This window comes from Syngnathus acus, chromosome 14, assembly GCF_901709675.1.
Source record: "Syngnathus acus chromosome 14, fSynAcu1.2, whole genome shotgun sequence".
Lineage (NCBI taxonomy): Eukaryota > Metazoa > Chordata > Actinopteri > Syngnathiformes > Syngnathidae > Syngnathus > Syngnathus acus.
Genome location: NC_051099.1, coordinates 5,422,648 through 5,447,916, shown reverse-complemented (window position 1 = coordinate 5,447,916; position 25,269 = coordinate 5,422,648). Strand labels below are relative to the sequence as shown.

General features: G+C 47.8%; 5 protein-coding genes and 2 non-coding genes across 12 annotated transcripts in view; 2 read left to right on the top strand and 5 right to left on the bottom strand.

The window, feature by feature from the left end:
• Positions 1-3,652: 3,652 nt before the first annotated feature.
• Positions 3,653-25,269, bottom strand: part of LOC119133428 (EH domain-binding protein 1-like protein 1) — a 33,826-nt gene continuing 12,209 nt past the window's right edge. Inside the window, exon 25 of one of the 3 annotated variants that reach the window (XR_005100122.1) lies at positions 3,653-3,703. The gene's annotated coding sequence lies outside the window, so the exon portion shown is untranslated. Of the gene's footprint in view, positions 3,710-16,002; positions 16,022-25,269 lie in introns of those variants that run through there. The other 2 variants (XR_005100125.1, XR_005100124.1) reach the window with 2 other exon arrangements.
• On the bottom strand, positions 9,409-13,812 carry elmod1 (ELMO/CED-12 domain containing 1). 3 transcript variants are annotated; one of them, XM_037269264.1, is made up of 12 exons: positions 13,677-13,812; positions 13,040-13,100; positions 12,681-12,826; positions 12,551-12,579; positions 12,371-12,468; positions 12,182-12,311; positions 11,946-12,079; positions 11,810-11,878; positions 11,235-11,255; positions 10,957-11,007; positions 10,748-10,881; positions 9,409-10,639 (listed from the first exon to the last, which is right to left on the bottom strand). In XM_037269264.1, the coding sequence occupies exons 2-12, from the start codon at positions 13,054-13,056 to the stop codon at positions 10,464-10,466; spliced, it is 1,005 nt and encodes a 334-aa protein (XP_037125159.1). In that variant the 5' UTR covers positions 13,057-13,100; positions 13,677-13,812; the 3' UTR covers positions 9,409-10,463. The 3 variants fall into 3 exon arrangements, with proteins under 3 accessions (XP_037125159.1, XP_037125160.1, XP_037125162.1); XM_037269265.1 differs by having other exon boundaries at positions 13,040-13,115; positions 13,680-13,804; XM_037269267.1 differs by lacking the exon at positions 11,235-11,255.
• LOC119133432 (solute carrier family 35 member F2-like) lies at positions 14,138-17,280 on the bottom strand. 2 transcript variants are annotated; one of them, XM_037269262.1, is made up of 9 exons: positions 16,827-17,280; positions 16,513-16,613; positions 16,251-16,423; positions 15,873-16,000; positions 15,560-15,719; positions 15,328-15,484; positions 15,193-15,245; positions 14,922-15,076; positions 14,138-14,714 (listed from the first exon to the last, which is right to left on the bottom strand). In XM_037269262.1, the coding sequence occupies exons 2-9, from the start codon at positions 16,599-16,601 to the stop codon at positions 14,511-14,513; spliced, it is 1,119 nt and encodes a 372-aa protein (XP_037125157.1). In that variant the 5' UTR covers positions 16,602-16,613; positions 16,827-17,280; the 3' UTR covers positions 14,138-14,510. The 2 variants fall into 2 exon arrangements, with proteins under 2 accessions (XP_037125157.1, XP_037125158.1); XM_037269263.1 differs by having other exon boundaries at positions 16,513-16,610; positions 16,827-17,279.
• LOC119133430 (microtubule-associated protein 11-like) lies at positions 17,413-20,820 on the top strand. The gene is made up of 13 exons (XM_037269261.1): positions 17,413-17,705; positions 17,882-18,198; positions 18,264-18,359; positions 18,486-18,615; positions 18,683-18,769; positions 18,842-18,962; positions 19,047-19,194; positions 19,260-19,342; positions 19,432-19,583; positions 19,673-19,809; positions 19,971-20,049; positions 20,220-20,334; positions 20,426-20,820. The coding sequence occupies exons 1-13, from the start codon at positions 17,444-17,446 to the stop codon at positions 20,592-20,594; spliced, it is 1,896 nt and encodes a 631-aa protein (XP_037125156.1). The 5' UTR covers positions 17,413-17,443; the 3' UTR covers positions 20,595-20,820.
• Positions 21,246-21,318, top strand: trnav-uac. Its single transcript has one exon. It is a non-coding gene; the product is annotated as a tRNA-Val (tRNA).
• On the bottom strand, positions 21,546-21,617 carry trnaa-cgc. Its single transcript has one exon. It is a non-coding gene; the product is annotated as a tRNA-Ala (tRNA).
• LOC119133429 (endosialin-like) lies at positions 21,772-25,223 on the bottom strand. The gene is made up of 2 exons (XM_037269260.1): positions 24,547-25,223; positions 21,772-23,909 (listed from the first exon to the last, which is right to left on the bottom strand). Exons 1-2 carry the CDS (start codon positions 24,956-24,958, stop codon positions 22,339-22,341), a joined length of 1,983 nt encoding a protein of 660 aa, XP_037125155.1. The 5' UTR covers positions 24,959-25,223; the 3' UTR covers positions 21,772-22,338.

The window sequence follows — 25,269 nt, the reverse complement described above, 5'->3', positions numbered from 1 at the left end:
CAGCCACAAAATATTCCTTGAGTGCCATTTTCCAGAATATCTATTGTCAACGGCACAGGTGAAACTCATTGGCTGTACCCCATTATCTAAGCAAATGGGTTTTTTTCCACTGTAAATGTTCCATAGATGAATCATTTTGCTATCGTTTGACAGAGACAGTCAACTCGTAAAAAATGGCAGCATTCCTTTTATCAATGTTTTGAATCAAAGTGCGCCAACTCAGGGATTGTCACCTGAGTTGGCCCGGACTTTAAGGGGGGGGGGGAAGAGGGGACCAAGCGAGGAGCATTTGGGTTGGGATAAAATTCTTGGACTGTACTGGCAGCATTATAATTAGTTTCAGGGGAGCGCTGGGTGTGTTTAAGGATGATAAGCCAGTGCCGGTTTGGGTGAAGAGGAGTCAGCAGCAGCTTGTTATCTGTGCAGGGTTAGGTGGGGGGGGGGGGGGGGCAAAACACCCTAATAACTTTGAGAGACAAGGGTTGGGGGGTTGTGTTGATGCTGCCACTGGCAAGAGATTAAAAAAAATAAAAACAAGTACACCAACTCTGCTCGACATCACTGTTAGTTTTCTTGCAAATGACCTCTTTTTACATGATTGCTAACGACTCCCACGGCTGCGTCGGGCTCACATCGCCGCCGGCTGGCTGCAGGACCGGAGCGTACGTTCCCCACTTTTCTTGCCTGTTAGCATCGTCAATACGCGCTCAATCATTATTCACGCTGTGTTGCAGCTGCAGAGAAGATGCAGTGCATGTCAGGATGCGGCTGTCAAGTGACTCGCCGCCGCCGCCGCCCTTCCCCTGCCTCAGGCTCGCCACTCCCGTGTGATGCGAGGAGGCAGAAGAGGACTGGAAAAGCTCAAGTGGCTTGTGGGAAATGGCACGCCTTGATGATTTGCAACACAGCCAGACTGATGTGGATGATTGAGCGCAGCCTATTATTATTATCATCATCGGGTGTAAATTGAAAGCAAAGCGCATGTTTAGGTTCTCCAGAAGGTAAACACACATTGTCGGGAAGCATCTGCCCTGAGAAGTCGAATGGTGCAGTATCGGCCATGAAAAAAAAAAAAGGAATTACTAATGCCAAGAGTTATTTTGTTGGTCCCGAGGGAATTTTCAATTCCAAGGGTCTCCTAGGGGACTTATTCGAAGACTGCCTGAAATATTGGGAGGGACCTGCAGTTCAAAGCTAGCTTTCATGAAATCCAGTGAAAATGGCTTTTCCTGTCAGGATTGTCGTTGTGACGCGGCCTGAGGTTGTCCAACAAGAGTTTTGAAATGTTTTCATCGGAGTCAGTCACCTTGTCACAATTAATCTTCTCCACTACAGCAGAGGGCAGAAGAAAGGTTGCACCAAGAAGCACGACAATTTTAGATTTGGCCTTGAACCATCTGTCGAGGACTCTCCCCCCCATAAATTGTTTATGTAGAGTTTCTGCTATTGCACAAATAATAGCATAGGTGAAAATGAACGGCATCATTTAAGATACCAGAGCAGAAGCAAAAGTGTAGCGAGGTGATTTAAGCAGCTCTGCAGTAAATGAGTCATCAGAAGTGCAGCCACCTTCCGAGCCGAGCACTTAATTTAAGTTCTACACGTTGTGTACATTGTGTTCATTTATCATCAGGGGGTGGGGGTGGGGTGCTGTTTTTCTTGCTCAGGATCTTTTTGCCATTAATCTCAATTCCATCCGCTTAGTCCAATTTAAACACACTTCTGTCTTTATGGTCCATTAGTGTGAAAGATGTCACTGAAGGTTTGAGCTCAACAACTTTCTATGCGTGATGAAAAGTCAAGAGGGGGGGGGGGGGGGTAAGAAAAAATATTCCAGCCCGTCTTTCTTTTTCACATGCACGTCTTTGATGATCATCAGCAGTGGTCCGAGTGGCAGCTGATGTCATCGCTTGTGTCAGCCGTCAGCCAGTCTGTCAGCTTGCTGCCTCCACGGCCTCATCATGTACTTTTAAACCCTGCGTTGGCCCCTTGCAAATATCGTCAGAGCTAAAGGAAGTGGAAAAGTCTAACGTTTTTGGAAAAAAAACTTCCTAAGCTTTGAAATGATCAGGCTTTGCTTTGGTGTAGAAAAAGCAATTACTTTTCAATAATGCCATTTTCAATTTTATACGGAATACTAATTTATGCAAAGGAAGGATCCTCTTTATGAAATATTACCAAGTCTCATTTTCCTGTTTTGTTAGGCTCCATTGCGGTCATGTTATTTCACAGATTTGTATGTAATTTCACTGTCGGCCACTAGATGGCAACACCTTATTTTGACACTAATCGTGGGTGAAAATGGGCCCTATTTGGGCTAGGTTTTGCTTAAGCTTGTCAAATGTTCTTCAATCCTGCAGATGAGAACTCGATTGGGATTCCCAGAGGACAAACAAAATGTCTGCCTCTTCTTGTTTAAAATGGAGCGAAAAAGTAGTCTACCACGAGCTCCTTTCACAAGTGTGTGCATTTAATTCCGAGAGAAATCCCGTTCCCGGGCTCTTTAGTTCAGCGCTCTTAATTAACTGCGGCGAGATAACAAGCGGGGAGTTGCAAATGTGGCCTGGGAGCGCCCGGCGAGCCAATAAGACGCTGGCGAATAATTCCCCCTTTCATAGGACTGACAGATTTGCACTGATTTCCTTTGCGCTGGCAAAGCCTTCATTCCAAGAGCATGCAAGTGTACCTGCGCTGCACATTGTTTACGTGCAGCGCATTTATTGATGCTCACGTCCAAATCCTTCCCTCGAGCGTCTGCTGCAGGTCGTTTTCACACTTGACCCGTTTGCACAATCTAATGTGAACATTCAGTCACGACCGGCGTTTAACGATCTGCGATTCTCTGTAAAAAGCAGCATTTCTTTTAAAAAATGGCTTTCATTTTAGCTTTTTGTCCCCCAGGAAATTGGGTCTAACCGTCACCATTGTAGAATCTTCATCAACTGCACAGGCAATGTTTTGAAGTAACATTTCAAGATTTGGGCAGTATAGGAATTTAAAGTCATTAAGCGTTTTCAAGGGGGTGGGGGGGGTGTATATGACTAATTGTAAGTGTAATGCATAATTGTCACATGTCTATGAACGGTGCTTTCAAACAGTTCCATTATGCAAATCGTTAGCCGGTCAGCGTCACTAGTCACTGCATCCCCAAATCAGAAACTAGCACAAATTTCACCGGCATCCCACTGAGGCATTATGAAGATGAGCAAGTATCCACTGGGTGGACTCTTGCAATGGCGTTCTCGTTTCCATCTGGCATGCCCGCGTTTGCCGCCCCCACCGAGTCGACACTCCTCACGCCATCACAGCTGCGCATGACCAAGTCTTATTTCTAAGCGCATGTTGGATTCAAACGCCTTTGATTTTCTCATTTATTTTCTGCACTCTCACTTGAATTGGAAAATCAAACTCTACACACCAGGACTTTTTTTTTTTTCCCCATCCTCGGGCCATTGTTTTGCTAATTGCGGGTTTTAATTGAATATAATGTGAAATCTCTCACCGCGTGGTCTCGGCGCCACAATGGAGTAATCCATTCGCCCACCCGCTTATTCCAGGCTCTGACAGGAAGCAACGTTTCTCGGCCCAGCAGCCTGTGGAGAATCAATTGGCTGTGGCTGGAGGAGGAAAAAAAAAAGATCACGCTGACGGATTTGGAACTGGCCACCACACACACACACACACACACACACACACACACACACTCGCACTAATCATGATGTATAGTCACAAATACAGTTAACAATCATACTGCTAACGATTAAACATCATAGCAATCAGCGATATCTTATTTCGGGGGCCCTTCATAATCCGTATTGGAATGTTGCACCTCACCTTGGTCCTATCTATAGCATTAAAGTCAATGGGCAAAGATTTGTGCACTTCACACCACAAGTAAAAATGAACTGCTTCGTGATTAAAATTTCTTTTTAACTGACTATGGGCGAAGGACGAAGTAGAAAAAAAAATCCCCCAAAATTAATCACTTATGCTCTGTTAATTTGCTAATTTTGTGCCGTCATGTTGAGAAGACAGAGGCGAATTTAAACAGTGTCAAACGGCGTGTTTATCGGATAACAGGAACACAGCTGCGCCCGCCGACGCGAGGAAAAGTTCGAGTGAGACGAGACTCTGACGAATCAACCGTCGGTGATTAGCTTCCTTGTGTTTTTTTACTCGTCCCTTCTCAATGAATAGATGTTTGGTTGTAGGACAATGACAAAGTGGTGCATCATAATTCAGCTTGGAAAGCATAAAAACAGAGAGGGTTGAATATGCAGCACAAATAATAAGATGAGTCATGGGACACATTTAAACAAAGCTGTCCACATGAGCGCTTTTAGCAGGACACATCAGGGGTGTTTAGCACAGGAAATACACACAACGGCTGACTAAGAGCGTTATCTTCCGGGCTATGTCACATGGCAGCCTCCGGGCCTCTGCTAAATCCAGGCAACGGGACGTCGCCGAGTGATTCACGGAGGACGCGGCGGCGCTAATGCCCGTTAGCGACTTCTCCTCGTCGAGGATGACGAGCTCTTCAGCGGGAGGCTTGCTTTTATTGCAGTGAGATAGACCCTGCTCGCATGTGGGAAGAACCCCAAACGTGTCCACTCCTTGCTCATCGCGTAAGCAAAGACACAAGCGCATTAGTATTCTGTCAGGGAACCGACTTTAATTAATCACAATAAAAAAGAAACCCTGGAAGACTTTCTCTCTGTCGACAAATTTATATATCAATAAAGCTGCAGTGATATAGCAGATGGTAGAAATAGGCAACGTTGATTAGGATTAAGCGCTACAGGCTTTAAATACGACAGGAAGGGACTGGGTCGGGTTACAACGGAATTTTCAATCCTTCACCAGAAACGTAACCCGAATTTGAATATAAAGCGGTACTGTGAAAGTCTGCGGACTGAGAAAAGAGCTTTGTGGAACACCGCCAGTATCTAACGATCACGGTCCCCTCAGTTCACAGCAAAGTTGTTCGTCACCAGCCTACGTTGACAATCACTTCAGAAAAAGAAGTCTACACTTTGCCAAGCTTCTTTTTTGTCCAATTTGTGGCATGCTGGAATTCAATTATCCCACTTTGAAAGCCTCTTTTTCATGTGAGCAAAATGATTAGCGTCCATATTAATTTAAAACGACATTCGTCCTTCCTCCTCCATTCATTTCATCTGCTTTCTTTGTCCTTGGTCTTTCTTCATCATCATCCGCTACTTCTTCTCTTCCGTCTGCGCAACCTTGCGAGTTTGCCTTTAATATTCATGGCGACCGAACCCGAAGGGGATTCTTTGCTATGTCTCTCTAATTTAAGCCAGATAAGCTTCATCATTCACGCGCTGATTTAATACGAGTCATGTGACTGCCTGATGAGCGGGTAGAAGGAAAGGAAAGATGGAGAGGGATCAATGGGGTCGAATTTCACCAGGCGAGCGAGCGTACGGTAAAGGACCTTTTTTTTTCTTACTTTCAACCCTGATCCTCTCGTTCAATTTATGACTCCTCTTTTAGTTCCTGACAAAATGAACTTCATCGGTTATAGGGTTACGCTTATCCTCAGGGGCCCCGGGGCACCTTAATCCTAATACCGTACTTTACGGCATATAAAATAGAAAAAGAGAGAACGAAACCAATGTGATGAAGCAAAACAACTGTAGAAACTCACGGAATGAATTATACTTTGTGAAAAAAAGAGAACCAGAGGAGGAAACGTACCCCGACGAGCCACGGAACGACTGACACTTCTCTTTTTATCTCCGGATGGTTCACGCTAAGAATCTCGTGGCCGTGGATTTTCTTATCTGGCCATTATGCACGCGCGTACCTCGGCCCGTTATCGTTCCCTTTTCACCTCGCTATGCTAAGGAAGCCATTTTGTATTCCGGACACGCCACGCCTAGGTGCTCTTATCTTCTCGGGGGGGCTTTGAAAAGGTTCTGATTCTGCATTTCAAGTACGAGGAAAAAAAAAGATATTCCAAAGGCGGCGGCGGCTGAGGTGACTTGTGTCGCTATGCTAACTGAGTGAGAGGGCTAAGTGCACTGAGGCTGACAGCCAACTCATCCTGGTTATGAACGCAGATGACAAGCGATATCTTTGGGTACGCACGCATGAATCCATTCCATGTGTGATTTTGTTAACAATCTTTCAGGGCTCGAGAATAGCACAGAAAATCACCAAGCAGTCAGTTGGTCGCTTGAGTTGTCTGTCTATAAATCCATCCATCTTTCCAATTATACCTCCAAAATGTCAGCGCTGCTGTTCCTTCCGCATATAAAAACAACAACAACTCCCACCCCCGCCTTCCACCGCGCCTCCTTATGACACCGCTTGTCAAGCCGACAGGCGCTAGCGGGAGGCTAAACTGGCCGTTTAATCAGATGAAAGGTGTGAAAGCGGTGCCAAGAAAGTGTCATGGCTGCAAGAGACTCCACAAAAAGCCCCGTCACTGCATGCAAACACCAGATACTCGTCCCTATGTCTGGCTTTTTGTTTGACAATCAAACCCTTAAGCACCTTGCCTTACTCGTAAAGTTGGAGCTATTCAGCCTTTAGGGGAAATTTTAGGATGTATTAGAAGCTCCTTTAAACTTTTTGAATGCACAGCTGTCCGCCTTCATTGGGATTACAAGAGGTTCCTTGGAAACATTTCCTCCTTGAAATAAGAACCACCGTCATTGGGACGCATTTGGGTCAACATTCTGTTGCATTCATTTATTCCAGGGACAAAAGGAGAAACAAACAGAAGGCAGAAGATCAATCGGTTTTATCTTTTTATGGGTATGGCTAGCAATAACCCCCCCCATTCTGGTTTCTTATTTTATCTTCATCATAAACATGACATGCAGCAAACATCACCTGTTTTTCTCCCATTACGCTTTTGTCATAAAACGTCAATGGTGACGGAGTGCGGCTCTGAGCGCGTGTTTGTCCCGAATGCTAATGAGTTCCCAGTAGGCAGATCCATCTATTTCATTTGCACACAATAATATTGGAGTAACAATGTGGATCAAGGTTTGGAAGTATATGAAATAAGCGAATTTTGCAGCTCGTGACATTTTGACCCCTTTTGGCCGGCTAGAGTCTCAAATAATTCATTTGAGTTTAACCGTCGGAAAAAAACCGTAAGTTATCAGAGATCAGAAACTTTGAACTACAATGTATCCTGAAGCAAAACACTTGGTGCCCGAGGCTATGCCCTCAGCAAATGCGGCACTTTGAGCCAAATGCAAATGCTAACAGAGTGGAAGGAAGCAAGCTCGACTGAAAAGGCTTGAAATACATACACGGCCATCACAGCCTTTAGGGCTTATACAATTAATGAGTTCTCATAAATACTAATTCATTATTTATCATCTGAGCCCGACTCAACTTTCTCAAATACGAGATATTTTTGTACCTGTCAGGTTTTTTTCCCTGACCTCGCCTCATCAGCGAAGGATGTCTCTAGCAATCAAGCCTGAAATGAGTTGGTCACAAAATGGCTGCCGTGGGAGCTGACTGGTGAATTATGAAATAAAATAGGACTAATTATACATTTACAGCCGCTATGAGAGCGCATGCAGCAGATCGTGCAGATAACGCACATAACCGCTGTTGGCGTGTTGAGCATGCTAACCGCGATAAGAGCAGTTGAGGGACAGCCATTGATCCATAAGGATATTGATTGGATGCTGCCAGATTATGACGCCGCCATGTACTAGCTCATCCGGCGGGATTATGCAAATAAACCAATTGAGGAGGAGGAGGCGGGTGTTTTTAGCCTGCCAGTTGACTTCAAAGCGGCCAGCGCTGTGCATAGAATTAGTGCTATGCCTAATCCTGCTGAAGTTGGAGGAATGAGGAAATGGGGGGGAGGCTTTCATTAATATATGAAGGTACAGTGAGTAAAACAAAATGTGGCAAAATGAGCAAGTGGAAAGTTTTCAGCGGGATAAATGGTGCTTCGCAACACAGCAACAAACAGTATGAATAAAATTGGTGTGCAGGAACAAGAACAGAAAGGAAAAGCAAGTAAAGGATCAAAGTGAATTTTACACAAGTATGCCACCACCACCTACCTCTGTGAGGAGTGTAGGGAAGTTGGAAATGACTTACTTTTTTTGTATGAGCTTCACATCTTCTTGTTCCTGCGCAAATGAATATTGCACCTGCTGTAAAATACACACGTATTAAAGGGTATCTCAAAAGCTGACATTTGACTACATTTGTCAGGAATGCCAGGGCGACCAAATAGAGCTTGAACCAGGATTTATTGAAGGGAAAGGGAGTTGGAAGGGAGGTACGTGAGGAACTGAAGACACAGACGGGATAGAGACTCACGGCCAGCAAACAAACAGACCGACCGACAGAAGTCCACTTGGACAAGGTTAAAATTCTGACCGTGAGCCTCCAGACAAACCGGGGGAGAACCAGACGACAGGAACACTGGGCAGGGACAGGGACGGAACACAACGGAAGACACCGACAAGGAGGAACACATCATTTAAATACATCAGGTAACAAGAGGGAGCACCAGGTGACAGACCTGACGATAACGAAGGCGTGTGGCTAAGGGAAGTTGACAGCCGAGCGTGCTCTGTCACGTGACAACATCCGAAGTGCAGCTCAGTTAGCAATGACTGTAAACTTACACTAGTGCAACCACACGATCTCAAATTGTTTAATTTGACTTTTCTTGAAAATATATTTTCAGAACTGACATCATTTTTGCATGCCAAAAAGCCTGCTATTTCAACATTCCTATTCTATGGTTGTCAGTGCTCTGTCACCAAAACATAGGCAACGACGTTTTGAATTCATCACTTGAAATAAGACCTTTAAAAAGAGAAAAGATAATTAAAAAGAGAAAAAATAATTGCCATCATTGTCACAGCCACAAATGTATTAACTGATATGAGCAAAACGAAATGACGAGCTGTGAATGGCAGATGAGCGAGTTTGTGACGTGACTTTTCCCAAAAAGACGTCATCATGTTAGCCACTGGCGCCGCCATGTGGCTACCCTACACATTGCGCATATTAAAGCCCTCTTGTTCTCTACTTTTTCATAAACTATTGGACATTTTTAAATTTTTAATTTTTTTAATTAAATTGACATTTTAAGTACATGATTGAAAAGTTAAGTGTTATTTACTGTCCAGACAAAATATCTTCAAAAGTGCTGACTCAGTGTGTGCAGCTTTTCACAGTTGCAATTTTGCGTTTGTCTGCAGCTGATCCGCACTAATCCGGATGCTTTTCATGCTTTGATGTTCATGTTGTGCTTTACTTGCAATCCTCATCAGCATCCATTGCCTCCTGAAAGCATTGCTTATAAAAAGTCTACACACCCTAAATCGAATGCCCAAAGGTCATTTTATATCAGTCTTTTGAATGCGCCCCAAAAAACTGAGCCATCCCTTAACTGTCTTTTACATTGTTTTTTTTATTGATTTGCGTTGCACAGCACAGACAACTAAAGTACAGCGTCACGATATCTACTCAGAACATGTCGAAGATCATCAAGAAAGCAGTGAAACGCCACCACTTAAGAGTACAGACGGGAAAACGTCAAAAGGCAAACAGTGCTGCTGAACGGGGTAGTAAACAAAGCGAATGGAGTATATCGTGTTTTGGTGAAGCAGCGTGTGGCTCACAGCCCTGCGGTTAGAGTACGTTCATTGTTTTTTCTGCAATCTTTTGTTATCACTTCATCGTTCGGAGATGTAACTAAGCTGAAAACGGAGCACTACTAATATAAAACGTCAAAACAAGCACATTGCAACTCGTCTACACCAAATGAGGCGGAATTATTGCTTTGGCTGATGGTGGACATTAAAAGTGTCACATTCCATGGATTTTAACTGAAACAATCGTTGATGTGAGAAACATTCATGATAGAAAGTGATCTTTTTTTTGTGAATAAAGGCAAATGAGAAGCATTCTATTGCTATAAAGACACCACGTCAAATATACACATTCAAAATATTGGCAAGGAGGTGATGGAACGCATACAGAAATTTGACAGCTTGCTGTGTCATACATATTATCTATGTACAGTACATTTTTACTATTTTTTGATCGCTTCCGATTTGTAAAGAACAACAAAGCCTAAATCAGGTCTGAATGGATTTTGGTCTGGTGATTCGAGTGCCATACAATCATGAAAATAAAAAGTGGCACGAAGATGGTGCAAAAATTGCTATGGTGATGTCTGACGCTACGCCGGTGGTGTGTATTTATACGCTGCGAGTCAAAATCGTGGAAACCCCCTAAAAATTCACATTAAAAGAATTTCAAGATATTAACTTGGATATGCACAGCTGAGAATGGAGGATGTTTCCAAACTTTTTGACTGCTACTGCATGTGTAGGCCACGTGACATTAGCCCGAGGCTTTTTACTGACCGGCCAGGCCTACCGGGACGTCAGATGGTGATGGTGGGGGGTGATGGAAAGGCAGGGAGGGAGTTGTGCCTACAGATTGACCAGGTGGAGGTCGGAGGCGGCGAAGCGGGGGCACAGCGCCATGTCGGGGTCCCGCAGCTGCCGCAGGACTCGCCGGTGGAACTTGGCACGCACGCGGTTGAACTCCATGATGTCGCTGGGGTCCTCCTCTATCCAGAAGCGGTGGAACTCCTGCATCAGGTAGCCTGACAAACACGCAAGAACAATCTTAAGAGAAGTCCGGGCTCCGAGGCTCAGGCATGGTTGTCAAGGTAACCAAAGGCCGTCTCGCCATTGGCCGTATGTCGACTCACAGAAGGTCTGCTGGAGGTGCAGCAGGGTGGCCATTTCAGGGGCCACGTTGTACAGGTGCGTCTTCAGAGCGCCGCTCACCAGCAGCGAGTAGGCCAGGTCCGTGATGTTGATGCCCACGATGGCGAAGGAATAGCTGCGATAGTTCACAACGTTTCAGAATGTGATTTTAAATTGTTTTGTAATCATTTTAATTTTTTCGTAACCTTACCCAATGGCTTTGTCAACGTTCTTGGGCTCAAATTCTAACATGTTGGCCTCGCTGTGAAGGACACATCGATAAAAATCAAGGGTCGTAGCCGAGGTGCTCTAAAACAGACACTTGCAGCACGACCAGACGAGACAGCTTGCGCAATTCACAAATGAGGTATAAAACGGTTCCCCCAGCTCTTCTCTAAACGGACTTGACGGCTTGGAATTGGAACAATGGCGCATTCACGGCATGTGGCTGACAAAGCGGGTGAATGAGGGTGACCATAAATGGAGTACCTGCTACTCCCTTGCGCATTCCTGCGGCGGCGGGCGTGGGAGCGACACAGAGGAGGGAAGCGTGTGTCGAAACAGACAGAAGAAGCTCACTGAGATGCTGATGGCAAAGCAATACAAAGCAGTGATGCAATCAACACAAAATGAGGAGGCACTGAGTGACCTGGTCCAGCTGAGAAGAGACCACGCTCTATGGACAAAAGTAACCCGACACACCTTTTTCTCTAGCCGTTGACTTTTGAGGGAGCCCCAGAAAAAACGTTCAAATTAAACTCTCAAGTAACAATCACTGTGTGACAAAATTTGGAGAGGAGTTCCTCAGGGAAGCGTTTTAAATCCCCTCCGAGGTTGAAATGTTCTCCTCCAGTCACAATCATTCTGACACAATTTCACTGGAAGGTTTTTTCATTTGTCAAAGAAAGGTGAGTGTGTCAAATGCTTTTTGTCCATACGCCGTGAAGCAGTGTTTGAGTCGCCGACAGTGAGCATGATGCACAAATGAGGTCACTTGTGTTATCGTGGAAACGACACTGATGCAAGAAATCGAGAGGGAGCCTGCGTGAAGTCTTCTGACATACTTGTGCTTGGGTAGAAGAGAGTCGTGGAGCATCTGCAAAGCTGCAGCCTTGTCATGTTCTGCAAAGTATCTATGGAGAAAGGCAAAATTAGCATAGCATCTTTAGCACATGCACGTAAACTGGGAGCTTATTTTACAGCAGATTGTGGAGACCCAGAAGGCCCATGCCACGGAAGTCCGTCTTGGGATCGCTGCCTTGGAATCCGATTTCACACCACTGCTTGGAAATCCGTCCGGTCAAGGGAGTGTCGGGACGCAGCTCCTTCCACAACTATACCAAAAACCAACAAGGGTGAATTGGGTGGCCATCTTGTGGAGAGAACACAACATACTAACATATGAGATGAGTTTAATGGATTGATGAACAGCAAACCTTCATTAGCATTTCCTCGTGTTGTTCATTCTCACAGTCATAAGGCTCCCGCCGGAGCTTCTCCACCTCGGCCACCAAATTCCTGTAACCTACAATTTGGAGCAGGGTGGCCTGCAAGGAGATGCCCAACCTGGTGGAAGAAGCTTATGAGTTATCTTTTCCAAGAAGCAGAGGTGTGTTTGGTCTTACTGAGGGTTGGTATCGGGGTTGATCTTCTTCAGAGCCATGATGTCATCGATTATTTTTTCTACTTTGTCAGGATGGGCGCTAAGGGCGGACTGCAGCAGCTGCAAATAAAATATGGTGTACTGTACATTTCTCTCAAAATAGATAATCAAATTGCTTCAATTGCTAAACTTGGACATTTACCTCATTTTTGGAATACTTCAGAGACGACTCTGCAAGAAAAACATTGCAAAGTTGGAAAAGGTTAGACAGTACCAATCAACGAACTGGCAAATAATTGAGAATTGTCAGTTGACGAATTTTAGCCTCTCACCGATCTTGAGCGTCCTGCGGGCACCGTGTTTGTTGTTGTAGCAGATCCGTTGTAGCTCGCAGCGTCCTGTGAATTTGCGTGCCACAAACTTGAGGCCTCGCCACAGACATTTGCAGTAGAGGAACACGAAGAACTGGGTCAACACTCTGAAGGGGAGAGCACAAGTAAGAAAGTCACATATTGTGCCTTTACAAAAATAGACAAGGGGCTGTTTGCACCTGAACGAGGTTAAAAAAAATTATGCACAGATAAACCAAAGCAGATTCTCCAAAACCTCGACGTGATCAATAATAATCAGGACAACTAAACAGCATCACAAATAAATTCCATCATCCTGATCAAATGGAGGCCCGGCTTACCTCAGGAAGTGCTTCATGATGCCTGGTGTCTTCTTCACTGGAGCTAAAACTAGGGGATGACCTGCAAAGTGAACGTGGTGACAGTGAACCATATGACATGTATGAAAATCTACAATCAAATGTTTGTGATTGTAGATGATGAACATTTAAGCTTTTTGAGAGGAGTAAATTCCTCAGAACACGCACAACATTGCTTTTTTTTTTAAGCAAAAAAAAATTAATCAAGACATATTGAAAAATAATTATTGTAATATTGTTTTTTCCTCAGTGTAGCCACAATACTCTTGCATACTAGTGGTTCGCATTGGGCCCGCGGACCCTCTGTTGTCCCCCACCGCTGCAGGCCTGCATCTGAGGAACTGTCCATGGTGCGAAGACATGACGGCGCGAGCCGTTGCATTTGCGGCTCTTCTCTCCTAATTTACCCCTTACAAGGCGCCACCGTTTCAAATCCACGACACAATCAAACCGTGGTGAAATAAAAAAAATAGTAAAATCATGTGATTTTTAAAGAATCCGCTGGATGATTAGCAAAAGCAACGCGGTACATTTGCATAATCCGCAACCATGCGCAGCAGTGCCCTCCGCCTTGCAAGGTCAGCGCGTCACCAAATGCGTCTTAAAAAGCAAATCTTACCGTTTTCTAATCTTTCAAAGAGAGTAAAAGGCAGGCGACGTGCAGCTTCGTGTTTCCCTCCCGTCACTCGGCACCAGACGTCCGCTTCTCCTCCATGATGACGCCGCCGGTATGTCAGGATGCAGTCGACAGGGGTCGCCAAAATACAAGGGAGCAGATGAGTGACGTAACGTGTATAATGGAAAGTGGTGCTCAAAACTGCACACAAAAAGCTCTCGAGACTTCACAATATTCAGTTCATGGAGCCGTTTCTAATGCTTGGGAGAAAGCAGAAAGTAACAATATATGTGATTAAATGAATGGTCAAATTTGGAGAGAGTTATTTTAATACATGTTTTGTGATGTACAGTATTATTCAATATATCATGTTCTTAAAAATTATTTTCCAAAAATTAGTTTCATAGAAAACAAAAGATAATCGGATTTTGTTTTTGCAATAAAAAAGCATTGATCCCAAAGCCAACGATTAACAAACTGACAATATTTAATATTCTTCCATTTTTGGTACTCATCAAAAGTTTACTTTTCTACAAAATGTTTTGTAAGGAGAATATCAAAAACAAAAATGATACATTGGTAATGCACTACAGAACTACAAACGCCATCAAATCAATGGGTATAAAAGGTCTAGCAGCAGAAAAGAACACTTCTCGATCAAGAACACTTTTGGAAGTGTGAATCAACAACACCAGGTAGGCAAAAGTAACAAATGAACAGTAGCTTTTTTTTTTAATCAACGTAAACAGCCTTGTTCCTGTTTTTGTAACAGTATGATAGAAGACATTTAAGCCTTTCTTAAAACAGAAAGACTTGCAGCTTCTTCTTCTTGTGCCGTCAGAGTGCAGAGACCAATGTCACATGACTTTGTCTGACTGTGTCAGCTGGCAACAGGTGGTCCGATGCGCTTCGGGCCTCCAGGTCCGACGAGTTGCCGGAGTCGGGCTCACGCTCAGGCTGAGCAGAGTACGTGGGCACGGCGTTGAAAGTGACAAAGCCCACCATGATAAAGATGAACGCCATGATGTACAGCGCTGAGAACTGGAAACGAAAATGTTGCGTTTTTGAGAAGTGTTCCAAAATGTGTAACTCAACTAGATGCATGGCCCTGGTGTTTTGCAGCCATCTTGTGGCATCTTGACACATTTACAAATCTCTTTTAAGCAGGCCTCGATTATTCGCGGGGGTAGGGAGCGCCCCCAAATGGCGACTAAGACAGACATTATTTCTCCACCCCCACCCTCCTACCGTGTAGTGGAACAGGAAGAGCCCACAGAAAAGGCTGAAGAGGTCAGCAGTGAGAAGTGACAGGTTGACAGCGGTGGCGCTTGTCCTCTTCACCACCACCGGCATGAAGCTGTACAGTGTGAACATGCACACCACATAGAGAACAAAAAGCATGGCTGTGCCACACACACACAAAAAAAACAACGGAGATGGGTTAGAGTAGGGGTTCTCCCAAAATAATTCTACGCCATTGTAACATTAGGCTCATGAAATATTTTTCAAAAAAACTCACCAATGTGAAAGTTCCACTTGATTTTCTTCAGCGCACTAACTTCCAGTGCAGCTCTGCAAAAGACAACAACAGGTTCTACCTGAGTTTGTTCTTTGTCTCTTTCTAATAAAATTGTTTGCGGGGTAGAAAGCTCACAGTTGAATCCCACTGATGATCGTCCCGAAGAAGCCCATCATTGCCAAGAACTCCACCCGGGTGTGGTTCTTCACGGTGAACTCCTGGCACATGTTGGACACGGCGTAAAGGACGGCGCTAATCAGCACCAAGCTGTCGCCCAACAAGAAATCGCTGGCTGTGGAGTCGTTCCATTAATAGAAGATGGCACGGACAGCATAGAAAGGAGAAAGACGACGGACGGCCTCCTTACTGGATCCCTGGTCTCTTCCGGCCATCATGTCGGCGCCCACCATGGTGCCCACGCCGAGCAGGCAAACGGTCACGGCGACGTAGTGTAGCGGCCTGTAGCGAGTCTTCAGCAGGAAGCAGGACATGACCATCAGCACCGGCACCACGAAGCAGTCCAGCAGCTGCGAAACACACGGGGCAGTATTGATATGATACCAATCAACATATTTATGAAATGGCTGCAGGCCAATTTGATAAAACATCCATAATCCTTAATTATTATTCATTAAAACGGAGTACACAACAACACTGTACTACTTGCTGTTGTGTCTCACCTGGATGCTGGTCAGCGTGGTGTAGCGGTAGGCCATGACGACCGTGTAGTTGGCCTCTACGTCGGCCAGACCCATCAGCAGGTACTTCCACCACTTGGACTTCAACACTTGCGAGAAGGTTTGCTCTCCTGCACACACACACACACACATATATGCAACAAGTGTACTTCAGATTTTCGAATATGATTTACACTTGTATAAATGTATTGATCACTTGAGAGTATGTGGCCTGGGTGGAACTTTGGCCACTGGCATAAAGGCTTGCTTATAAAAACTGCTTTTCATTATCATGTAAAGTCACCTTGAACTATAACAACAGTATGACTGGAGGAAAAATAGTCTAGATAATGGAGTCAGACTAAGACGAACTGTTTATACCTTTGTGGGTGCAGAGGAAGGGGCAGTATGCCAGCAGCAGTAGGGCATAGTTGAGGAAGCTCTGCAACATGGGCACCTCCACGCCGGCGTCGGCCAGGTACTGGCAGCTTACCGCAGTGCCGCAGATCATCAGGGACAAGACCTGGCCCATAACCAAGGTCTTCAACAGATCCCTGGGAAAAAGAGAGCACGGGTGGATCAAGCCCCCCCACTACCTCGGATGACTTTCCAACAAAAACAAGTCGGTAATCCAAGCACTCACCACGTGAAGACGTCCCTCAGCTTGTAATTGTAGAGACCGCAGGCTAGCCTCAATTTCCCACATATCTTTTCATCTGCTTGGGCCTCCATTACTTGACAGCACTGTAAGATTATAAAAGAGACATGTACAGGAATCAGTGTCCTGGCTGATTATAGAGACCATGGTCCAAATCACTCAAGAATGTCTCGTGATTCTAATTACTGGGACTGTTCAAGATTCTCTTGCTGGATAGAATGTCGCCAGTAATGGAAGCTAAACAAGATATTTTCTTTTTTCTTTCTTTCCCAGTCTTGTCTGACATCAAAGAATCTTACCTTAATGTAATCAGCAGGCTTCTCTTAAATAGAAGTTTCAAAGTTTCACACCATTGATTCACACGACGGTGTTCAGTCCGAGAATGTCAGTAGATACCAGTCCACATTTTTGCCTCCTCCTCCAGCAAGCGTGTCGGTTATGAGCCTTATCATGCTGCTACACCGGAAGCGCCCCTTTTCCTTCCTTGTTCTCCTCCTCCTTTTTCCATTGGGCCTAAAATGGCAGCAGTTGACAGAAATGTTTGCTTCTTTGATGCGATCTCCGCTTCCCCGTTGTAATTTGGAAGGTCGACAGTCTTTTAAGTTGCCTGTCTCACTTTTGCTGCTTCAGAAGCAGCGACGCGTAATAATGACATCATTCAGCCTCGACCAATAAGACCACTTCGGGTAACAACGTCACTTTTCCGCGTCGAATTTAAATACAGTACGTGCTATAAGTACATCATATGCCATCTGTTTGGATGTCACTGGCCAAGAGGCCCAGGAGCCTGAATTATTATTATTATTTAAAAAAAAGTTACAGTTAATTATAACGGGCAACATAGCCGAGAGGCCAGACATGATAAGTCCACTTCTGCGGCATCGAAGGCCTGCAGTAGCAGCGTCGCCTCCAACAGATGGCGCTCCAAGTCAGGCCTGGGCATCCTCTTCCTCCTCTTCTTCCTCCGCATCCGCCCGTCGCCATGGTGCAGATGATGGAGTCTCAGTGCGAGTACTTCATGTATTTCCCGGCGGTGCCCATCACGGACCTGTCCGAGCCGGCCCAATACCGCACTCTACCACGCAGGAGCCATCTCTACCTGGGAGAGACGGTCCGTTTCCTGCTGGTGCTGCGCTGCAGGGACGCCGGAAGGGCGACGCCGACCAAGACAGGCCCGGGTAAGGACGGAGGAGGAGGAGTTGGGGGGGTGGAGCAGGAGGAAGCAGATGCTCTATGTTAATTGACTGCAATACATACTCTCTCTCATTGCTCCAACAGTTTCATGAGTGAAATATCACATTAATAATCGTCAATAATTATTTCTGAACTGACAGTACTGCTTGTTCTTCATCAGGGGACGGTTTCGGGACCGAAACATGCAGCGGTCGTGCCTGGCGCGAGCTGGCCGGCTCACTGTGCGCCGTGGCCAGCGTGAGTCCAGGCGAGAGCGGTCGGCACCGGGCCGGCCAGCACCACCACGACTACGGCAGCAGCGGGGACGAGGGCGGCGATGACGCCGGGGATGACTACATGGCGGCGGCGGAGGCGGCCATCGCAGCGCTGGGCAGCAGAGTGGACTCGCGATGTCGGACCTTCCGGGACTGCAAGCCGCTGCTCATTCACAACTCTTGTGGGTCAACCGGCCGGGAGTTCCGCAGGGCTCCGTTCCAGGTCAGTGCGGAATGCGTGGCGTGGGCTGAGAGCTCCTCTTTACATTTGTCCTCCACGTTGTGCAGTCTCCTCTGGATGAGCCGATGGTTCTGGAGGACGAGGTCATCTTTCCGCTCACCGTCTCCTTGGACAAACTCCCTGTCAGCACTGTCAAAGTCAAGGTGGTCCCTCACACGTCAGCATCTCAGAAAATAGTAGATCCTTAGCTTCACATTCAAGTCCCCAGCCATCTTTCCGCCACACTCGTCCTCGTGCATCCTCAATGTCCAAATTGTGTGTCGCCTCAGGTGATGGTCACAGTGTGGAAGAAGGAGGCGGAGCAAGCGGAGGTGCAGGAGTTGGGCTATCTGAGCGTGCTGCAGCAACGAGAACCGTCACTCACCTTCAGACAAGACCTGAACACCTTCAAGGCTCAAGGTTTGCTTTCCGTGCTCAAAGCTTTGAAGGGTGGGCAACTGTGTCCCTCAAACCTGTCTTGACTTAGTGAGCACCACCTTGACCGTCCTGCCGCCTCCCTCCGTGCGCTGTAAGCTGATGAGCGTTTCGGGGCGCCACCTGGCTGTGCTCAAAGGTAAAGCGCATCAACATGTCGAGCCGCTGCCATCAAAAGCCGAAGTGACGTTCTTCTTCTGCTCGTGCTCAGTATTAAACAAGTCGTCGCAGGAGGAAGTGAGCGTGCGGGACCTTCGTATTCTGCCGGACCTCAACGCCTCCTACTTGCCCGTCATGCCCGACGGCTCTGTGCTGTTGGTGGACAACGTTTGGTGCGTAGGAAATGCATTTTTCAGGAGGTGGTTGGTTCAAAACGTTGGAGGAATCTCTGCTTTAATATGCTCGTGGCATCGCAGCCACCACTCAGGCGAGGTGGGCATGGCGTCTTTCTGCAAAGTGGACAGCGCCGCCTGCCGCCTTCCCAGCATGCTCGGTGCCTTGGAGGAGCACGACTTCCTGTTCCAGTTGCACCTCAACGACATGCCGCTGGACGAGTCCAATGAGGTGCGTTTGGAAGGCGTTCTGGATCCAAAATGTGCTCCCCCTAATGTTTGCGTCCTTCTTCTCAGGGGATGGAGGTCCCTCTGGTTGCTGTGCTGCAGTGGTCAACTGCCAAGATGCCCTTCACCAACTGCATCTACACCCACTACAGGTCATATTTCACTTATTATATTTCTATATGAATCCAAAATATTCTGAGTAGGTATAGTGACTTACTTGCCAGCGCTGCGCATCCACCAGGTTGCCAAGCGTCCGCCTGGACCGGCCGCGCTTCGTGATGACGGCAAGCTGTCCCAGCACCGTCGAGGTAAAGGAGCACTTCAAGGTCAAATATGTGCTGCTCAACAACCTGCAGGACTTCCTGTCCGTGCGCCTGGTCTGGACCCCCGAGGGTGGGTTTGTGCTGTGGTCCTGTTCTTAACCAAATGGATGATTGGAAATTGGACCATGTAGTCCTTGACGGCGCAGTTTGTATTTTCAGGGCGCGGTCAGAGAGAGGACACCACGCTTTCTGCGGTGGTGTGCCACACCCCCCTCAGCAACCTGGGCCACTGTCGCAAGGGCAGCACGCTGACCTTCAGCGTAGCCTTCCAGATCCTCCGACCGGGACTCTATGAGGTACCACCTGTAGGGGGCGCCGTCACGCTCATCACTTTACAAATTCCATCTGGATTCCCAAACCAAGTTTATGTCTATTATGTTGAAAGGAATTAAAATTAGCGAGTCGGAAATGAGAGAGAGATGGATGACCTACCTGGCCGTCCTTTTTGCCTCCTCAGCTGAGTCAGCACATGAAGCTCAAGCTGCAATTCACGGCATCTGTGTCCAACCCGCCACCTGACGCCAGGCCACTCTCACGTAGGTGCACCTTGCCTAGACTTTGAAGAGGAATTCAGGAGATCTGAAGAAGACACCAAGTAGAAGTTAGGCAGATGACGTTTGGTGCTTCTGCTTGAACGTGACCTCTTACCTTCTGCGAACTGCGGCGTCAATCATGTCATCTGATTCTTGAGTCTGAATGCACTCAGGTAAGAACAGCCCATCCAGCCCGGCAATGCGAGACCTGCTAGACCGCCACCAGGCCAGTTTGGGTCGCTCCCAGTCCTTCTCCCACCAGCAGCCGTCTCGCTCGCACATCATGAGGTGAGAACGCAACCTCACTCGCTTGTTTCTCACTCTCCTGCTCCAAATAAATGTTGTCTTGGACCTGACTGCTTGTGCATGTGCGACTCAGGACGGGCAGCGCCATGGAGCGGCGCGCCATCACGCCCCCGGTGGGTTCTCCAGTGGGTCGGCCGCTCTACTTGCCACCGCAGGACAAAAGCCTTCTGTCGCTGGACAAGATCGCCAAGCGAGAGTGCAAAGTTCTGGTTGTGGATCCGGGACGCAGGGAGAACATCTAGGAGGACATGCGGGAGAATGCTGACCACCCCTCAAAGGACAATGTTTGGTCAGGACAAATGCGCTTGCTTTGGGGGACACATTCTGGCATCTTGGTGCCAAGGAACTATGTTGACATGAGTTGTGGAGCTTCAGCTCATGCGTTGCAACCATCTTGCATTTTTTGCAGTGTTATCAGTCTACATCAGTATCAACTTGAATAAACTTGAATAAACAGTTTGCCCATTTTTCGCTTGCAAGCGAGGAGAGCCAGCATCACTTTTGTGCAACACGCAAGTCAGCACTCCAAAATAATCACAAGGTCAAAATAAGTTTCCAACCCTGTCATTTCTCTCCTGTTTATCATATGATTACTTTTCCCTAAGCATTAGCAAGGAAACCGCCCCTACCAACATGACCGCGTATGCACGTCTGATAGCCTAGCCGAGTGACACGACCCGGAAATACATGTGCATGTACGGAAATACTCTCTTTGTTACTTGCACCACAGCGCCAGGAAACAACGGCCAATTCCGGAACTTACAGACTTTGGCTTAACGTAACTGAAACGAATTACTCGACGAATTACATTGTCAAAACCTTGAAATCGGATCGGCTTTTCAGATGGTACATGCATCTATAAATTGATAACTTTATGCCATGGACTGTCGGATGGTTCCATAGTGTAGCGGTTATCACGTCTGCTTTACACGCAGAAGGTCCTGGGTTCGAGCCCCAGTGGAACCAGCATCCGTTTTTACGTGTCGGCACGTATTTTTCGCAATCGGTACTCACATGCCACGGAAAACTACTGCCTGACCAACCCCCACAATCGAACTATTAATTATTATGCATTACATTAATATTTGCAGAAAGCCCACATTCAATATCCAACTATTACGTTTGTATTTGAGTGTACTGTATAGTCAACCTTGTCTTGTTTTCAATTAATCAAAATTGGCCAGGCTCCAAAATGGAGATGCCGGGGATTGAACCCGGGACCTCATACATGCGAAGCATGCGCTCTACCACTGAGCTACATCCCCACGCCTGTTACGTTCATGGTAAACAAATAATGATTTATCAACGGTGACGTCACGAGTGGCAGTGATGTCATGCTGAATCCATATACTGTACTGTTCATAGCTAATTTGTAAATCCCATAAGTTTCGAGAATGTATCACAGTAACTGTAACCAGGTGGTTTTCTTAAAGTCACTTTTATTGTGTTTCAAAATGAAATGGAAATGATTTATTTACAAAAATTGTGGGAGAGACAGAAAGTTAGTGCTGGCTTTATGATGGTCATGTCACATGATCATGTAACGTGGCACATGTTACGTGACCATGTCAAAAGACCATTGTCACTTAACCAATGTCACGTCACCATGCTACATGACTAATGACGAGTCACATAACCACATTTACATGATCATGTTGCATGACCAGACCACATGACAATGTGATGTGGCATGAATGACATGACCATGTTACATGACAAATGTTTAGAGACCAACATCATATGACCTTGCAACGGGACCATGTCACGTGACCAATCTCTCACAACCAGTGTTCCACAAGTGCTATGGTCTTGTCTCATCACCAATATCGGCACATGACCACATCACATAACCACATATCATCAACATGCCATATGACTTGTCACCTGACCTTGTGACATGGTCATGGAAAATGCTCCTGCGATGTGTTCATGAAACATCGTCATGTGACACGTGACCATATTACAGGACAGTGTCCCCCATCAGCGTCACGCTCGCGCTTCAGGCTGAACGTTTTCGGGCTGTGGCCCGGGGAGGATCCAGCGGCAGCATTCTGACACACGCATGTTCTTGTCCACGGCGCAGCTGGTGCAGTAGACTATGCCCAGGGCCAACATCACCACCAGGAACACGCACAGCGGTACCAGCAGCGCCACCAGCAGCCAGCTCTTGTCTTGTTTGCTCTTGTCACGGCCGCTTTCGTCTTCACCTTCTTGACCTCCGGCTGTGGGGCGTAGTCCTTCGCCGTCGCTTCGCCCCGCCTCGGGCGGACGCTCCGTCCGGTACCGCCTCGACGAAGGGTACCAGTCGTTCAGGCGCTCGTTGGAGGTGGTCGTTAGCCACTGGACGTCAAAGTGTGGGCCAGCGTTGTGCGAGCCGTCACGGTCCCAGTCTGATCCGTGGGCCGGGTCGGTGGGGTCCGGGGTCAAAGTGGAGTATTCTTCGTCGGCGGGCATCGGCTGACAGTTGAGTCCGTCGGCCTGTAGTTCATAGCCGACGTCGCAGTAACACTGGTAGCTGCCTAAGTAGTTGAGACACTGCTGCTGGCAGGGTGACGCCCCCACGCACTCATCCACGTCCTGGCATGTGCCGTCTTCCGATAACTGGTAACCGTAGCGGCAGGCGCAGGTGAAGGAGCCCTGGGTGTTCTGGCAGGCGCCCTCGCAGCTGCCCTCATCCTCGCACTCGTCCACATCCACGCACTCGCCCTCGTCGTCGGCCTGGTAGCCGGCGTGGCACGCGCAGTGGAAGGTTCCGGGCACGTTGACGCACGCCTGCGAGCATGGCTGCTGCTGACACTCGTCCACGTCAGAGCACCGACGTCCATCCGGGCCCATTTGGTACCCCGGGGGACACGTGCAGCGGACCCCTCGGGGCGTCTCCACGCAGTCGTGCTCGCAGCCCATGGCCACGCACGCTGCTTTGACGCTCGGCGGCTTGCTGGGCTGATCTGGAGAGGAAAGCTCTGGAAGGTCGGTGGGGGCTACCTGGTCCAGCTCGCAGTTGTAGCCATCCTCGGCAAGCGTGTAACCTTCCGAGCAGTAGCAGTAATAGTCTGAGTTGGTGTTTTGGCAGTGCTGCTGGCACCCGTGGTCGCCGCTGCACAAGTCCTGGTCGGGCGGTGCCGCGCTAGCCCCGCACAGCGGCGCGTCCCGAGACCAGCCCACCGACCCGTCGTCTCTCTGCATGCACAGCACCGTCTGGTCGCCGGTAGCGCTGTCCGAGGTTCCAGCCGGACAGGTGAGGGCGGCCACCGAGCCCAACGGCACGTGGCTCAGAAACCGGCTGGTCAGCTGGAAGGGCGTCGAGTAGAAGGCCGGGCCGTACCCCTCATCCTCCACTGGTGGGCACATGCCCTTGGAGGGGTACTGACACACGTAGCCGTCCAGCGCCAGGCCACAAGAGCCGTCCAACCACTTGAAGTTGTCGGTGTCGTCGGTGTTGAGGCGGGTCCCATCAGCTGTGCTCACAGTCATGGCCATGGCCACGCAGCGCGGTGCCGCGCACGTGCCCACCGCCTCCTCGCGCATCCAGTTGGTGAACTGTCCTTCCTGGTCACCTGCAGGGGGCGCAACAAACACCAAAAGGTCATGCCATTTGCTCACGTTCATCTCGCCAAGGCCATAACTCAATGAATCCATGGAAACCAATCCAGTCTAATAAAATATACTCTCATCTGTCATTTAACATGACCTCACTCAATCCACTCTAATCCAATTGAATCTACTCAAATGCAATCAAATCTAGAAAAGCCTTCCCAGATTCCATCACATTTGAGAATTTTACAATTAATTTAATCTGTGCCCTGCAATTTGCTGGCGACCAGGCCAGGGTGCACCGCAGACATCCTCGTGAGGTTAGGTGGTTCGGTTGATGGATGATTGAATAATCTAATGTAATATAAAGATGGTGTTCAATTTATGGCCACTAGAGGTCACTAAAATGCAAGTGTTGTGGACTTACGTTAGTTACATTAGGCGCTCACTTGCCTTTTCTACTTCATTCTTTTAGGATTTGAGCAGAAATGCTCGTATAAATTTACATCTGCATTTCCATTTTGAAGTTTCCGCTAAATATTTTCCGCAATCTTGTGTTTTTTCTGTTTTTAAATACAAATGATTGATTCCATACACTTAATTTTGATAGGTTCATATGTGGCCAAGTAAGCCGACCCGACCTGACCCGGCCCAATTTACCGGTGACCCAGACGAATCCCCTCAGTGGGCGCGTGGCGGAGCACTGGCGCGGCGCGCGGTGCAAGCCGATCCAAAGGCGCAGGCGCAGGCGGGCGCCGCGCGGCTCGGCCTCCGCCAGCAACTGGTGGACGTAGTCGGCTGTCTGGCGGTCGTGCATCGTGGCTAGGGTGCCGCCACGCTCCCGGCAGCCGCGTCCCGCCTCTCGGAAGGTTCTCCGCTGCATGAAGACGGCGAGGCACCCGCGCGGGTGGCACAGTGCATCCTTCTCCCGCAGCTCAGCGCCCTCGGCGTCGGTGGGGGCGGCACCGGAGGCGGCTTGCGCAAGGCACAGCAGCAGCAGCATCAGCAGCCAGCTGGCGTGCGCCGTCTTCGAGGTGCACAGCGCGCAAAAGCGCTTCCAAAGGGGCCACATTGCAAAGGTCACTGCTGATGAAATGAAGAAAAAAGAAGATCCTTCTTCAAAGTAGACTAGTCAGTCGGTTGCAGACGCAGGACCGGACGTAGAGCCTCACTGCAGCCAAATTGGATGTGGAGGCCACCCGTTGGTTTGTTTTGTTTGTTTTCCAATTCAGGTGAAGACTTCACGTATCGCTTCTGCTGAGAGGTTCACCAGCGACTGAAGGAGAAGATGCAGCTCTGAAAGTGGGGGCGTGTGTGTGTGTGTGTGGGGGGGGGGGGGGGTATAGGAAGAGGAGGAGAAGAGAGGGGCTTCATTTGCGACGT